This window comes from Actinia tenebrosa, unplaced genomic scaffold (assembly GCF_029948245.1).
Source record: "Actinia tenebrosa isolate PJP-AT-01 unplaced genomic scaffold, QUT_ActTen_1.0 PGA_scaffold5__44_contigs__length_20552954, whole genome shotgun sequence".
Classification (NCBI taxonomy): domain Eukaryota; kingdom Metazoa; phylum Cnidaria; class Anthozoa; order Actiniaria; family Actiniidae; genus Actinia; species Actinia tenebrosa.
The window spans coordinates 1,690,405-1,707,609 of NW_028292582.1; the positions used below are offsets into that span (position 1 = coordinate 1,690,405).

The 17,205-nt window shown below is 36.0% G+C and overlaps 2 protein-coding genes across 2 annotated transcripts; one reads left to right on the forward strand and one right to left on the reverse strand.

Annotated features, from left to right (window-relative positions):
* The first annotated feature begins 5,461 nt into the window (after positions 1–5,461).
* On the forward strand, positions 5,462–7,733 carry LOC148906290 (uncharacterized). Its single transcript, XM_089038324.1, has 3 exons — positions 5,462–5,563; positions 5,870–6,027; positions 6,173–7,733. The coding sequence occupies exons 1-3, from the start codon at positions 5,529–5,531 to the stop codon at positions 7,384–7,386; spliced, it is 1,407 nt and encodes a 468-aa protein (XP_088894450.1). The 5' UTR covers positions 5,462–5,528; the 3' UTR covers positions 7,387–7,733.
* Positions 7,734–14,940: 7,207 nt separating this feature from the next.
* LOC148906291 (uncharacterized) lies at positions 14,941–17,075 on the reverse strand. Its single transcript, XM_089038415.1, has 4 exons — positions 17,033–17,075; positions 16,567–16,717; positions 16,227–16,402; positions 14,941–16,008 (listed from the first exon to the last, which is right to left on the reverse strand). The coding sequence occupies exons 1-4, from the start codon at positions 17,065–17,067 to the stop codon at positions 14,976–14,978; spliced, it is 1,395 nt and encodes a 464-aa protein (XP_088894541.1). The 5' UTR covers positions 17,068–17,075; the 3' UTR covers positions 14,941–14,975.
* Positions 17,076–17,205: the final 130 nt, after the last annotated feature.

Here is a 17,205-nt window from a genome sequence, read left to right on the forward strand (position 1 = left end):
TTGACGTCATTTACACGCGTTTGGATCTGCCCGGATAGACCCGGTGAGTGTGGCTCATAATACTTGTAAACAATCGACCGAAGCTTTGGCGCCTTTTGAATCACACACGCGTGTAAATGGCGTCAACGTGTTTGATTGACGGCAGTCTATTGCAAAGTGCACGTCGCGATTTTTGTCTGGGGTGGCCGCGTAGCAATGCAAACGCCGGTAATGCGACCTGTTTTTAAAAAGTTTCGTTTTTTTTTCAGGTTCATATGTCATACCTTTATAGAATCGACAATGACGAATACCTAATGATGTGCATAAGCATCTATTGATATACATAAGAAAGGTCTCCGATTTTTATTGTTAATCAGATGAACGTCACAATATTGCGTGACACAAATTCAACCTCCATAATTCGGCGTCCAAACATAGGAAGACACGAAACTTTTCCTAAGCCTTGAATCTTTGATTCCTTGATATATTTATTATTACTTTTTGAATATGAGGCATGGTTTGAGTTTAAATTTTTGATGACGTCACGTAAAAGCCAAGAATAGCTTTGTACCGAAGATTTTAAATTCCGACTACAAATGAATATGAAATTTTCATAAGACTAGACGCGTGGCTACTTGACCTTTTACGGTCAAATATATTCATATATCTCTCTGTTATACTCAGAAATGCCTCCTAAAAGTAAAAAGGAGTCGTTTTCTTGTGTTTTTGTTTTGTTTTGTTTTGTTTTGTTTTTTGCAAGAAATAAACCATAAAATAAAGACCGTCATGCTCGGTTCATTATATATTCATTTATTCATGAACTCACGAATGCTGTAAATAGTCCTAGCGTCTTTAGTTCTGGAAGTTAGAGAATTAACGGGCCAAAAACGATACTTGGTACGATGAAAGCCCAATGATAGGGCTTTCAAAAAATATTAAAATTTATGTGGAAAAAAATATACTCTCTTCAATATAGCGTCGCAAACTAACCTCAATTTTAGGCTCGAAGCTTATCGCTCCTAGTTGGTGGAAGTCGATGGCAGAGATCTTAGCTTGAATTCAACAGATGCCAAAGTGATTTACATCTTTGGAAACAAGAAATGATGAACAATGTACGGACAAAATTTCAATGCCATAGGATTTTTCCTTAGAGCACGAGCACTCCCTAAACATGCCTAATTTTATGGAAATAGAGTCGCCGGAAAATGACTGTCGGCGGTTCTTTTCAACTTTCGCGAATTTTGAAAAAAATAAAAATCGCCAGACTTTTTGGTCATACATTTCGAAGACTACCCACCCAAAGGTATCTTTTGGTAAAATAAAATGGAATTTGATTTTTTGGTTTTGTCCGGCGATTCTCGACCCTTACAGACATTCGCTCTTAAGTTTGTTTTTGTTTTTGTTTTTGTTTTTGTTTTTTTTTTTTGTATACGTCTACACATATTACTACTTTTCTTTTTTTGTTTTTATCTAAACATATTAAAGCTCTGTGTTCTCTCCAAAAGCTAGGCTCATCGTGGGAGATTACACAGTTAACAGTAATTACAAGGTTTCTGGAGTTTTAGGAAAAAGGAAAAAAAAGTTTAACATATGTATTAACAAAAAAAAACATATATAGAAAAGTACAATTGAGATTACATCGTGGGAAATTACATGTAATGATTAGAAAGGGAAAAAAACATATATATATAGAAAAAGTACAACAACAAAAAATACTTCTACAAAATCAATTAAGCGTTCTTTACTCTATCTAAATCTTTTGGTGTCTGCCAAATATTGTTGGACACTCAAGAAGAATTTTTGATTTTGCTTAAAAGTTAAATGTGGAGAACCACATAGAAAAAAGTTTACTTTATCAGACTCTGAAGTATGTTGTTGGAAAAGCTGTGAGGAAAGCGAAAGCAGATTTTGACGTTGGAAGGCATATCGGGGTCAGTGTAAGAAATAGTGAGAGATGGATTCCACAGATCCATCATTACAGTCACAAAGCGATGTTAAATTGCAAGAAATTTTAAAGTACAAATTTAAAGCACAATGAGCAAGTCTAAGTCTGGTGTGTAATACTGATGTTTGTCTATTGAGATTGATATCATAATTACTACTTTTAAATTATTTGTTCATATAACATTTTATCATTAATATAACATGATTTCTAACTCATTAAGTAGTGTTTAAAAAACGAGTAGGAGTGTTTTATCAGGCATAAAAGCACGAGGCGTAGCCGAGTGCTTTTATACCTGACAAAACACGATCTACGAGTTTTTTGAACTGCTTAAAACACTCATGAACAATTTATAAGATTTTGGTTCAACTGGAGCCACCATACACGTCACGAACATGAATTTTTATACTTCGATAGAGATTTGACGTCACGGGCATGCGCAACCAGATTCAATAGAAGCTCCCACACATTGGATATTGCGTGCCAAGGCAAAGACAGGCACGTTAGTCAAAGATCTTTATAGGGTTGACTATGACCTTGATGAAGCTCTATGTCTTCATCTAAACTTGGATGCATACTTCATCCCTGATGAAGTCATCCTCATAGTATTCGAGTGGTCTTTATATAAAGATCACATGTGTCTTTATATAAAATCACTTGAATACTAATGAAGAGGATTTTATCGGGTATAAAGGTTCATGCACGTGACGTGTATGGTGGCTCCAATTGGACCATAAGCTTATGAATTATTAATGAGTGTTTTAACTTAATTTATTCTGTGTGTACCCAATTAGTGTGCTACTTGTGGCATGCTAGATGCTTGACACGTTAATAAAGTTTATGTACACCTACTTGCAAGAACGTTGTCATACGAAAATAGAACATTAGTGATTTACTGGGATAGGAATTATATTAAAAAACAATAGAAGATCACCGAAGCTGAACTTTTTCTTTTGTCTTTTAATGTATTCTTTTCTCACTAAATTACTCATGTTGCTCTACTACAGGGAGGGCTCCAGCGTTCAAGTAATGAAATAAGTCAGTTCAAACTTACGTTAAACAATCAGGAACAATACTCTAGAAGAGATTGCTTAGAACATAGAGGCATTCCTGTTCATTCCGGTAAAGATACAAACTCCATCACCAAATTTGCTGGAGATCTAATCGGAGTTGAAGTAAAAGATAAAGATATTTCGACAAGTCATAGGCTTGGAACCAACACACGAGACAAGAAAGATCAGTCAATTATTGCTAAGTTTACCAAACAAGACATCCACGACAAGACGTATGCAGCAAAGAAAAATCTGTACTTCTCATAAACATTTTTCTGCACTACATGCAAACATGAGAAGCGTTATTGCAAATTTAGATAAGCTTACTGAAATGTCAAAGGGGGACTAGCACGAAAATCATCCAAATTTTAATTTAGCTGAAACTTTACTGGAATAACCCTTAAAGGTCTAATAATCACTGGTTAAAGTGCTTTCCTGATATTCGGATGGGAAGTATTATATTTTAACGAATTTTTATAGCAGTCTGCTACGTCATACACTCAACACTAAACATTGCTCCATACATTTCTTTGTATTTTGAAATCAAAATATCTTCTAGTTTTATACTTAGTATTAAAGAAAAGATACCATAAAATGATTCTAACTACAAGTTATGTACGTTAAGTCCCTAAGCGAACCTTTCAGCTTAATAGAAATAAAGTTAAACACGAAGCTATTTACAAAGAAATGTATGGAGCAATGTTTAGTATCGAGCATATGACGTCATAGACTCCTATAAAAATTCGTTATAAAATATAATACTTCCCATCCGAATATCAGGAAAAAACTTGAACCTGTGATTATTAGACCTTTAAGGGTTATTCCAGTAAAGTTTCATCTCAATTAAAATTTGGATGATTTTCATGCTAGTCCCCCTTTAAATGAAATGCATCATCATTTTTTATAATCAGATAAACTGAGACAAAATTTAATGTGTCACAAGATCAAGTCTAATAATACTATTGTAGTTATAATTTTATTCCTCAACCTAGTCCTTCTAGCTATCTATCTCGGCTAGCCCTTGTGGTTATTATAGATAGCATGTACCTTTATTTAGGTTTTTAATACATTTTATTTATTTTAACTTGTAAATATTACATAGCACAGCAGGTACTAAATAAACACGATTGTTGCTGTTGTTGTTCTAAAGCTGGAGGTACTGGTTTTTATTTCTCTGATGATCTAAGCTTTGACGCTAGGAATGATCTCTCAGAATCTTCTGAAAATTACGAATCTCTTTGGATTGAAATTCCTAGTGACATACATCACAACCTTGTTTGTGGTGTTATTTACAGACAGTCTTTATTTACACCCAAATATTGATCTAGAAGCTTTCCTCAATTCTTTCAATAAATGCCTTGAAAAAAATCAATAAGGAAAACCAGTGCTGTATTATAATGGGTAATTTCAACATCAACCTATTAAATACTGACTCTCATTTGGCTACTGATGAATTCCTAGAAACATCATACTGTTAGTGGAAATATTGTTTATGACTTGACTGATCATTTACCAAATTTCATAATTATTAAAGTGTTTACAAGACTTTGCACAATATTTTCAGAATAGATTCTTTAGATAGTGGATAGTTGATTGTGAAAATATTTTGTCATTTGAATGTCGGGTCTTTAAGATACAAAGGTTTATATTCCCAATATGTTAATGACTATGACGTAACATAAGGGATCATTTAATATACAACACTGCACTCATTCTGTAATACAGTATTTTAAAAGCATCACCCTTTTACGCGACTCATGTAAAGGTTCTTACAAATTTGTTTTCAAAAAATGTCCACCGTTCAATATTAAAAGTTGCCATGAAATGACTCAAATCCCTTATGTTACGTTATAGTCATTAACATATTGGAAATATAAACCTTCGCATCTCAAAGACCAATATTCAAAGGACGAATTATTTTCACAATCAACTATTCACTATTTAAAGAATCAATTATGAAAATATTGTGTAAAGGCTTATAAGCACTCTAAAAAATTTGCCACTCTCCCCAAAAAAATTCTTAAAAGGGATTCTTAAAAGGGATTATTCTAAATATGATGTAAAGACCCTTCTCAAGGAACTTAAATCAATTTCATGGGAGTCTGTTTTGCCTAATGCTAATGATGTAAATGTACTTTTTGATACTTTTTATACTAAACGCCTATTAAACAGCTTAGTAAAAAAGATATTAAATATCTTTCAAAGTCCTGGATCACAAAAGGCATCAAAACTTCTATTAAAATGAAAAACAAATATCACAATTTTTTTAAAACACAATCAACATATTATCATAGTTAATTCAAAATATATAGAAATAAATTAAATCACCTCATAAGAATTAGTAAGTTAGATTATTTTAATAAGTACTTTAGCTCTAATAAAACTAACATTAAAAATATTTAGAAAGGAATAAAACAAATAATGAATCTTAAAGTACTTTGAGTGGTGGTTTACCTTCCTAAGATAATTAAGGATGATATAGAATAGGCGACTTGCACTAAGAAATCACGTGACTTCTTGGATGGCAAACGCGCGCTATGTAAACAAACATCAAGATGGCCGCCGTCGCACCGGAAGGCGACAAAAACAGGTTAGTACAACCACTTAGACGTAACTTTTTAGCTTTTTTCTACCAAATATTGGTACCCGTGGAGTCTTCAAGCATATTTTGCTTTTCGATTGGTCCGAAAGAAAAATTCTTACGCTAATTTTTTCACCAAATCCAAAGCTGCTTCCTGTTTGTTATCGCAACTTTTTTTCGTGGTCTTTGACCTGGGACTTGCTTTTAAAGGGTTTTCCCCTAGAAAACTTTAAAAACAATACACAGACTCATGAAATGTTAGTAAACATTTCCATTCCAAGGACGTATTTCATCGTTATTGATCTAATTCTTTAGCGAGCCGGCGAAAAAAGGGTCGCTTGACCTTACCAGGATGCCTGAACTGTCGTTTGGCGACGTAGAGTTATTTGCCAAAAAGACTGGCGGAGGTTCAACGAGTCTGAAAAAAGCCTACAAATTTTTTGCCGAAACGGGATATCTCCATGATTATAAAGGTGAGTTTTTTGGGGAATTAAAATGTACGAAAAAGCTTTAAAAACGGTCAATGCTTGTGCTGTTGTACTAGTTGTTAACTCTGGCTGTACTTTGTCGTGCTTGTATATTCAATGGACTCTGTTAAAATTTGACTTTTTCTCTTAGTTCGCTATAGTCAAGAAGAGGCAACGATAGAGAGTAAATGTTTTCGCTCGATGAAAAAATCAGAGAAGCCACATTCAGTATTTATTGTGTGCCTACTGGAAAACAAGAATTTATATGGGAAATGTTCGTGCGTGGCTGGTGCAGGAGGAGCCTGTCAACATACCCTGGCACTTTTACTATTGATTGCACACTGCAAGCAGCTGGGTCTAACAGCATTGCCCGATGAACTTACCTGCACTATGTCAGCACAAAGGTGGAATATTCCTAGGGGAAAAAAGATCACGCCAGAATGTGTTGATCAAGTGGTTGTCAAGAAAACTAGAGGAGCGGACTATACTAAATCTATAAAGAGCTCTTTGTACTCCCCTGCCTCCCAATACCTGCTGCTAGACTCTACTTACAAAGAAAACCTGAAAGCTCTAGAGCCTGTACCTCTCATATGTACCCTTTTACCCGACATGTCTGATACAAACCTCCCTGCAATTTCTACAAGATTTGGCAAAGTTCCTATAGGTTGCATTTTATCTTATCAACAGAAGCTTACTTCCTCCTATATCATTAATGATTATGCTAATACTGATTTTCCTTCCTTACCATTGACCAGCAACACCTCTTTTACCAATAATTTCAGTTCCTGTTTAAATGCTGAGCAATCAGCTACACTAACCTCCTTAAGAGTTGATGAGGAAATGTCCTTTCATTTAGAAGAAAGAACTAGAGACCAAAGTGAGTGTCAACTTTGGCACACTTTAAGGAAGAAAAGAATAACAGCCAGTAAATTTGGCATAGTAGCTAAAAGACAAGCTAACTTCAAGTCTTTATGCAAGCAACTAGACCCAACCCGTCATGTCCAAACAGCAGCAATGAAGAAGGGAATTGAGATGGAACCATATGCAGCCTATAACTATGCAACCAAAGTAAAAAACAGTTCTGTTAACTTATATCCATGTGGTCTTGTTATTCATCCTGTTTGCCCATGGTTAGGGTGTTCTCCTGATCGCAAGGTCTTTGACATGGAACTAGCCACTGAAAATGCTATTAGTCCTTTTGGTTTGCTTGAAATTAAAGTTATATGTAAAGATGTTGAAAGCTTACATGATGTGAATTATTTAACTTTTGACAAGGACACCAATCACTTTGCTCTTAAACGAAAACATGAGTTTTTTTTACCAAATACAATGTCAGCTAGCTATTACTTGTTTACAATGGTGTGACTTTTTTTGCTTTGTAAGTAGTGATCTTTATTTTCATGAGAGAATTCTATTTGACAGAAATTTTTTTCAAGAGAGCAAAGACAGAGTTGATACCTTTTATTTTACTTACTATATAACATAATGCAATCATCTGTGTTATTTCTTAGGTAAATTCAAATAACACTGAAAAAAGGATAATTTATGCAATACGTAAAAAATATTATTAATAAGTATTGCCATAAAACAACTATTACAATATATTTTATTCAATTAATTTATTTCAAATTAATTCATATCAATTGAAATCTTTTTCATGAAAAGATAAAAAGTTGAATTAATTCAAGAACACCAATTTTAATTAAATTATTTTGCCAAGCAGCAGTAAGGGGGACTCGCGATCAGCCTCCATTGGCAAAAATCGCAAGTCGAAAAACATCAGCCCCCCCTGGTGTTTTAGAGGTCGGTAATCCGCCCTACAGGGGGTCTTGCGCGATCAGCCTCCATCGCGAAGAGCGCCTTACTGCTGCTCTATTTGGGCGCCCGATAGGATAAGGTACGCCATTTAGTAGAGTGTACAGAATCCCATTGTTTCGGCAACCACTTTCGGCTACCTTTTTTTGTGTCCCAAAAGATGCGTATGCGTGTCCCAAAAGATGCGTATGCGTGTCCCCAAAAGATGTGTATGCGTGTCCCCAAAAGATGTGCAGCCGCGTCGTGCATGCGTGTCCCAAAAGACGTGCATGTGCTAAAAAAGTGTCTCAGAATGTTAACGATAAGGTTAAATCTTTGTAAGTACGTGCTAAAAAAGTGTCTTAGAATGTTAACAATAAGGTTAAATCTTTGTATATGCTAGTAGAGTGTATGCGTGTTCCCAAAAGAGTGTATGCGTGTTCCCAAAAGAGTGTATGCGTGTTCCCAAAAGATGTGCAAGGGCGCCCGCCAGACGGGCTCCCTTAGTAGAGTGTATATTTTGTCCATGTTCCAAAGGGCCCCAAAACAGGGCGCTACCGTCGAAGGGCTATGCGCAATGGTGCCGCTACGTAGCCCGGAATGCGTGCGTTGCCTATTGTCTCCTGTGCTCTGTACAAACCTCCTAGGACGTCCAAAAGGATTTCTATCGTCCGCTGTTTTCCCAGCATGTATGCAGCTATACCCGTAGCTATGTACAAATACATGCTATATCTGTGGACAAACAGGTATCTACCATATGGATCCATAGTGTTTGTCCATGGAATACCCTATGGATCCATAGGTGTCTAGACACAAAAAACATGTGGTTGTAGATATATATGGCCACACCCAGGATACTATCCGAAGAGGAGATCGCAGACCTTTTGGAAGACCGAAAGAATGGTATGGGGCTGCAGAAGGTAGCTAGGAAATACGGTATAGGAATACCCAAAATACGCAGGATAGAAAAAGAAAATGGCGTAGAGGTTGCAATACCCGAAAAGCCACCAACCACGGATCTGCAGAAGCATTTCCTGGAAGTGCAGGATTCTTTTGCTATTGTCCTCGACAACCTACGGAAAACGAAAGAAGAATTGCTGCTGCGCATAGGCGATCTGGAGAAACAGCTGCCAACCAGCGATTTGGAAAGCCTATCCAGCGAGGCAGAGGATTTGTCCGAAGAAGTAGAGGAGATATCCACGAAAATAGACTGGCAGATAGCTGGGAATGTGCTATTCGCCGTCTTGGGTATTGGAGCGCTTGTCTGGGCCGCCAGACAAGAACCCAAAGTTGTATACAAATATATTCCAGAGCCACCAAAAAAACCAAGCTCTCGAATTCCGGAGATGGAGTAGCCGAAAGATGTCCCAAAAGACGTAGGTCCATATTTCTAGGGATGTCGATCCATATTTCTAGGGATGTCGATAGATGTCTTGGTTTGCGCTCCCCTTTCGGAACACGGATGTACATCTTTTGGGACAGCAATGCACGTCTTTTGGGACACAAAAAAAGGTAGTCGAAACATGGTTGTCGAGGCAGTGACAATCCATGCACTCTTCTAAGAACGTTAAAGATAAGGTTGTTAAATTGTTAAAGATATACACACGTGCTGTTTAAAAGACACTTCAGAATGTTAAAGATAAGGTTGTTAAATTGTTAAAGATATACACACATGCTGTTTAAAAGATGTCTTAGAATGTTAAGTGTATGGTTGTTAAATTGTTAAGTATGTCTGCATGTGCTGTTTAAAAGATGTCTTAGAATGTTAAGTGTATGGTTGTTAAATTGTTAAGGATATGCGTATGAGTCGTTTAAAAGACACTTCAGAATGTTAAAGATAAGGTTGTTAAATTGTTAAGGATGTATGCATGAGTCATTTAAAAGACACTTCAGAATGTTAAGTATAAGGTTGTTAAATTGTTAAGGACATACTACATGAGTCATTTAAAAGACACTTCAGAATGTTAAGTGTATGGTTGTTAAATTGTTAAGGACTATTATTTCTTTTTTTCTTAAGAAAATATACCTAAGAATAAGGATATTTTCTTAAGAAAAAAGGAATAATAGTCCTAACAATTTAACAACCTTATACTTAACATTATGAAGTGTCTTTTAAACAGCATACGCACACATCCTGCGGTTTTGGGGGCGTAATGCAATCGGCTGGTAGTTCACACGTAATACAGTCCATATATTGAAAGGGTGATTAGGAATGCCCTTTAAGATGGGTTCTTATTTTTATTTATTATTATTGAATTCTGCAAGTGCCCTTTAAAAGGGGTTCTTATTTTTATTTATTATTATTAAATATCCTTAATTCATTATTCTTAATAATAATAAATAAAAATAAGAATGGGATTTGAGACTCTTTGCGCAAACCCCATTCTAAAAGGGTCTCAGAATGTTGAGTATAAGGTTGTTATATTGTTAAAGATATCTCGCATGCTGTTTAAAAGACACTTCAGAATGTTAAGCGTATGGTTGTTAAATTGTTAAAGATATCTCGCATGCTGTTTAAAAGACACTTCAGAATGTTAAGCGTATGGTTGTTAAATTGTTAAAGATATCCGCTGCATGTGTCGTTTAAAAGACACTTCAGAATGTTGAGTATAAGGTTGTTAAATTGTTAAAGATATCTCGCATGCTGTTTAAAAGACACTTCAGAATGTTAAGCGTATGGTTATCATATCGTTAAAGACTATTATCTCTTTTTTTTAAAAAAAGAAATATCCTTATCCTTAGGTACATTTCCTTAAAAGGAGAAATATCCTTATCCTTAGGTATATTTTCTTAAAAGAGAAATGATAGTCTTTAACAATTTAACAACCTCATACTTAACATTCTTAGGTGTCTTTTAAATGACTCATGCAGTATGTCCTTAACAATTTAACAACCTTATACTCAACATTCTGAAGTGTCTTTTAAACGACACATGCAGACATCCTTAACAATTTAACAACCATACGCTTAACATTCTGAAGTGTCTTTTAGAAGTAACATGCCGGCTGCGGGAGCGCGTGCAGGAATTGTATGATGAAATGTGCAGCCTGAAGCGCGCGGAAAGGTTTGGTGCCTTGTTGACGATGGCCGGTTGGGTAAAAGAAAGCGTGCAGGACTTTATGCGATATCCGCTGTAGAGCTGTTTAAAAGACACCTTAGAATGTTGAGTATAAGGTTGTTAAATTGTTAAGGATGTTACTTCTAAGAAAAAAAGATGTCTTAGAATGTTAAAGATAAGGTTGTTAAAGACATATGCATGCTGCTTTAAAAGATGTCTTAGAATGTTAAGTGTATGGTTGTTAAAGACATATGCATGCTGCTTTAAAAGATGTCTTAGAATGTTAAGTTTATGGTTGTTAAATTGTTAAAGATATACGTATGAGTCATTTAAAAGACACCTTAGAATGTTAAAGATAAGGTTATCATATTGTTAAAGACATATGCATGCTGCTTTAAAAGATGTCTTAGAATGTTAAGTATAAGGTTGTTAAGGATGTCTTGCATGTTACTTCTAAAAGACACTTCAGAATGTCGAGTATAAGGTCGTTAAATTGTCAAGGACTATTATTTCTTCTTTTAAGAAAATATACCTAAGGATAAGGATATTTCTTTTCTTAAAAAAAAAAGAAGAGATAATAGTCTTTAACAATATGATAACCTTATCTTTAACATTCTTAGGTGTCTTTTAAAGCAGCATGCAGACATACTTAACAATTTAACAACCTTATCTTTAACATTCTTAGGTGTCTTTTAAAGCAGCATGCATATGTCTTTAACAACCTTATCTTTAACATTCTAAGACATCTTTTTTTCTTAGAAGTAACATCCTTAACAATTTAACAACCTTATACTCAACATTCTAAGGTGTCTTTTAAACAGCTCTACAGCGGATATCGCATAAAGTCCTGCACGCTTTCTTTTACCCAACCGGCCATCGTCAACAAGGCACCAAACCTTTCCGCGCGCTTCAGGCTGCACATTTCATCATACAATTCCTGCACGCGCTCCCGCAGCCGGCATGTTACTTCTAAAAGACACTTCAGAATGTTAAGCGTATGGTTGTTAAATTGTTAAGGATGTCTGCATGTGTCGTTTAAAAGACACTTCAGAATGTTGAGTATAAGGTTGTTAAATTGTTAAGGACATACTGCATGAGTCATTTAAAAGACACCTAAGAATGTTAAGTATGAGGTTGTTAAATTGTTAAAGACTATCATTTCTCTTTTAAGAAAATATACCTAAGGATAAGGATATTTCTCCTTTTAAGGAAATGTACCTAAGGATAAGGATATTTCTTTTTTTAAAAAAAAGAGATAATAGTCTTTAACGATATGATAACCATACGCTTAACATTCTGAAGTGTCTTTTAAACAGCATGCGAGATATCTTTAACAATTTAACAACCTTATACTCAACATTCTGAAGTGTCTTTTAAACGACACATGCAGCGGATATCTTTAACAATTTAACAACCATACGCTTAACATTCTGAAGTGTCTTTTAAACAGCATGCGAGATATCTTTAACAATTTAACAACCATACGCTTAACATTCTGAAGTGTCTTTTAAACAGCATGCGAGATATCTTTAACAATATAACAACCTTATACTCAACATTCTGAGACCCTTTTAGAATGGGGTTTGCGCAAAGAGTCTCAAATCCCATTCTTATTTTTATTTATTATTATTAAGAATAATGAATTAAGGATATTTAATAATAATAAATAAAAATAAGAACCCCTTTTAAAGGGCACTTGCAGAATTCAATAATAATAAATAAAAATAAGAACCCATCTTAAAGGGCATTCCTAATCACCCTTTCAATATATGGACTGTATTACGTGTGAACTACCAGCCGATTGCATTACGCCCCCAAAACCGCAGGATGTGTGCGTATGCTGTTTAAAAGACACTTCATAATGTTAAGTATAAGGTTGTTAAATTGTTAGGACTATTATTCCTTTTTTCTTAAGAAAATATCCTTATTCTTAGGTATATTTTCTTAAGAAAAAAAGAAATAATAGTCCTTAACAATTTAACAACCATACACTTAACATTCTGAAGTGTCTTTTAAATGACTCATGTAGTATGTCCTTAACAATTTAACAACCTTATACTTAACATTCTGAAGTGTCTTTTAAATGACTCATGCATACATCCTTAACAATTTAACAACCTTATCTTTAACATTCTGAAGTGTCTTTTAAACGACTCATACGCATATCCTTAACAATTTAACAACCATACACTTAACATTCTAAGACATCTTTTAAACAGCACATGCAGACATACTTAACAATTTAACAACCATACACTTAACATTCTAAGACATCTTTTAAACAGCATGTGTGTATATCTTTAACAATTTAACAACCTTATCTTTAACATTCTGAAGTGTCTTTTAAACAGCACGTGTGTATATCTTTAACAATTTAACAACCTTATCTTTAACGTTCTTAGAAGAGTGCATGGATTGTCACTGCCTCGACAACCATGTTTCGACTACCTTTTTTTGTGTCCCAAAAGACGTGCATTGCTGTCCCAAAAGATGTACATCCGTGTTCCGAAAGGGGAGCGCAAACCAAGACATCTATCGACATCCCTAGAAATATGGATCGACATCCCTAGAAATATGGACCTACGTCTTTTGGGACATCTTTCGGCTACTCCATCTCCGGAATTCGAGAGCTTGGTTTTTTTGGTGGCTCTGGAATATATTTGTATACAACTTTGGGTTCTTGTCTGGCGGCCCAGACAAGCGCTCCAATACCCAAGACGGCGAATAGCACATTCCCAGCTATCTGCCAGTCTATTTTCGTGGATATCTCCTCTACTTCTTCGGACAAATCCTCTGCCTCGCTGGATAGGCTTTCCAAATCGCTGGTTGGCAGCTGTTTCTCCAGATCGCCTATGCGCAGCAGCAATTCTTCTTTCGTTTTCCGTAGGTTGTCGAGGACAATAGCAAAAGAATCCTGCACTTCCAGGAAATGCTTCTGCAGATCCGTGGTTGGTGGCTTTTCGGGTATTGCAACCTCTACGCCATTTTCTTTTTCTATCCTGCGTATTTTGGGTATTCCTATACCGTATTTCCTAGCTACCTTCTGCAGCCCCATACCATTCTTTCGGTCTTCCAAAAGGTCTGCGATCTCCTCTTCGGATAGTATCCTGGGTGTGGCCATATATATCTACAACCACATGTTTTTTGTGTCTAGACACCTATGGATCCATAGGGTATTCCATGGACAAACACTATGGATCCATATGGTAGATACCTGTTTGTCCACAGATATAGCATGTATTTGTACATAGCTACGGGTATAGCTGCATACATGCTGGGAAAACAGCGGACGATAGAAATCCTTTTGGACGTCCTAGGAGGTTTGTACAGAGCACAGGAGACAATAGGCAACGCACGCATTCCGGGCTACGTAGCGGCACCATTGCGCATAGCCCTTCGACGGTAGCGCCCTGTTTTGGGGCCCTTTGGAACATGGACAAAATATACACTCTACTAAGGGAGCCCGTCTGGCGGGCGCCCTTGCACATCTTTTGGGAACACGCATACACTCTTTTGGGAACACGCATACACTCTACTAGCATATACAAAGATTTAACCTTATTGTTAACATTCTAAGACACTTTTTTAGCACGTACTTACAAAGATTTAACCTTATCGTTAACATTCTGAGACACTTTTTTAGCACATGCACGTCTTTTGGGACACGCATGCACGACGCGGCTGCACATCTTTTGGGGACACGCATACACATCTTTTGGGGACACGCATACGCATCTTTTGGGACACGCATACGCATCTTTTGGGACACAAAAAAAGGTAGCCGAAAGTGGTTGCCGAAACAATGGGATTCTGTACACTCTACTAAATGGCGTACCTTATCCTATCGGGCGCCCAAATAGAGCAGCAGTAAGGCGCTCTTCGCGATGGAGGCTGATCGCGCAAGACCCCCTGTAGGGCGGATTACCGACCTCTAAAACACCAGGGGGGGCTGATGTTTTTCGACTTGCGATTTTTGCCAATGGAGGCTGATCGCGAGTCCCCCTTACTGCTGCTTGCCAATTATATGACTCTTGTTTTCATTATATATATATTACCATAAAACTGAGTAAATTGGCATGAATATTTATTATAAATTTAGACCCTAGGCCCTTGAAGAATCCCTTCTTATTAAGGGGCCTTGGAAGTTAGTCAACAAACATGACACAGTCCACAACTGGTTAACACTTCCTAGTAAAGATAGGGGAACAATGCCATCAAAAATGTGAAATTCTTTTATCCTTCGGATAGCCCTTTCAACATGAATTCTTAACATGGCTATTTTCTTTGTGTCTATGACTTCTCGTGGCTTAAGTTGACTATTTTCTAATAAGTAAGGGGGTATGTTAAGATCTACTGTCTTGTTCACTAAAAGATCATCAATGTCAAAGCCTTTATCACCCATAATGCTAGTATGGGGCTCTAAAAGATCTAAAATACCGGACTGTGCAGTTATTTCTTTGTCTGAAATTGAGCCTGTATACAGAGAGCTGACAAAGCACACTGCACCATTTGGTGTGATTCCAATCAAGCCTTTAAGAGTGGTTGAGCTCTCGTAGTTGCTGTACATCTGGGATTGCAGTTTCAGGGATGTTGGGACTTGCACTTTTATTTCTGTGCAATCAATAATGCAATGGGTAGTTGGGTATAACATTTTAAATAGGGGGGACATATTCTGTTTAACAGTGTGAAAAGAAGGCCAAATAGGCTGCATCCCAAGGAAGAAGTACAAGTAATTGGCCCAGGTAATAATCTTACGACTTACAGTTGACTCACTGACATTAAACCTATGTGACAGGTCAAATAGTTTCAACCCCAGTCTTATTCTAACCAAAAATAGGAATAGTTCATCAATAAGTAACATTTTTTTGCTGCCTGGGCGCCCAACTGATATATTACTTCCATAGTAGTATGTCATGGTTTCTGCAGAGGGCTGCACAAATTCATAAAATAAAATAAAATGCTGATATGAAGGAAATCCAGTATAAAATTTGATGGAATTGCTATCATTTGTGAATCTTTCACATCCAAATTTGTAGATCTTCATGGCAGATAATCTGGCCTTCAGGTCTTCTATTTCCTTCTTTAGTTTTGTTATTTCATTTTCAAGAACATCAGTTCCAGTTGTATATCTGTTTCTACAAACAAATGCATAATGATGCTATTAAAAAGAAAGTATTTTGGGTTTTTCATTCAATATAGTGTTATATGTCTATAAATTTTTCTTTAATTTTTAAAGCAACATATATATAAAACTAATAAGCAAATTGTACTGAAAATGATAAAACAAGAGCATTTGTTAAGTTTTGATTTCTCTTTCTCTTTGCATGATTAACATGAATTGTTTATTACTTACATAGCAGCATTTGGCAACTTCCTCACAAGTACGCGTCTGGGAGGCTTGTTGATGGTCCATGCAAACTGAGTTGGTATAGCATGCTTTTTTAATCTTCGGCGCCCACATATATCCTTTTCTTCTTCATATTGATCAGTGTCAAAATGTCTTGAACATACTCTGGTGTTCGATGTTATCTAATCGAGGCATAAATATTCATAAAAACTCGTAAATTATTTCTGCTCACATATGCTTTGTATACAAATAAATTTTTTAGCGAGTTTGACGCTGTAAAATAAGACTGACCAATAAAATCTAGTAAAAAATTTAGTAATAAACAGTAACCAACGTAAAATCTTACCTTAAAGTTTTCTCCGATGTCTCCTCGTATTTTAACAATCCACTGTTTTCTTATTTCCTCTCGACAAGGGAAGCGGTGAAATGACAAACCATCATCACGTCGACCATCGCTTGTGCATTTAGGAACACAACAAACATAGTTGTTTGTTGGTCTACACGAATTGTGAAAATTCGGAATAACACGATTTTAATTCGCGAAAAGTAAAGCAAAGGATAAAGTCCTGTGTTTAGAGTGTATTGTTTTTAAAGTTTTCTAGGGGAAAACCCTTTAAAAGCAAGTCCCAGGTCAAAGACCACGAAAAAAAGTTGCGATAACAAACAGGAAGCGGCTTTGGATTTGGTGAAAAAATTAGCGTAAGAATTTTTCTTTCGGACCAATTGAAAAGCAAAATATGCTTGAAGACTCCATGGGTACCAATATTTGGTAGAAAAAAGCTAAAAAGTTACGTCTAAGTGGTTGTACTAACCTGTTTTTGTCGCCTTCCGGTGCGACGGCGGCCATCTTGATGTTTGTTTATATAGCGCGAGTTTGCCATCCAAGAAGTCACGTGATTTCTTAGTGCAAGTCGCCTATTAGTGGATAGCAAACACATTGCTGATGCTTTTAATGAATATTTCATTAACATAGATTGCAATATGT

Bases quoted from the DNA above. Each gene is read 5' to 3' on its own strand.
- LOC148906290 (XM_089038324.1), top strand. From the start codon at position 5,529: ATGGCCGCCGTCGCACCGGAAGGCGACAAAAACAG. The intron at 5,564-5,869 runs GTTAGTACAACC...CTAATTCTTTAG, and splicing joins CCGGAAGGCGACAAAAACAG to CGAGCCGGCGAAAAAAGGGT. The intron at 6,028-6,172 runs GTGAGTTTTTTG...TTTTTCTCTTAG, and splicing joins ATATCTCCATGATTATAAAG to TTCGCTATAGTCAAGAAGAG.
- LOC148906291 (XM_089038415.1), bottom strand. From the start codon at position 17,067: ATGGCCGCCGTCGCACCGGAAGGCGACAAAAACAG. The intron at 16,403-16,566 runs GTAAGATTTTAC...TGCCTCGATTAG, and splicing joins ACATCGGAGAAAACTTTAAG to ATAACATCGAACACCAGAGT. The intron at 16,009-16,226 runs GTAAGTAATAAA...ATTTGTTTGTAG, and splicing joins AAGTTGCCAAATGCTGCTAT to AAACAGATATACAACTGGAA.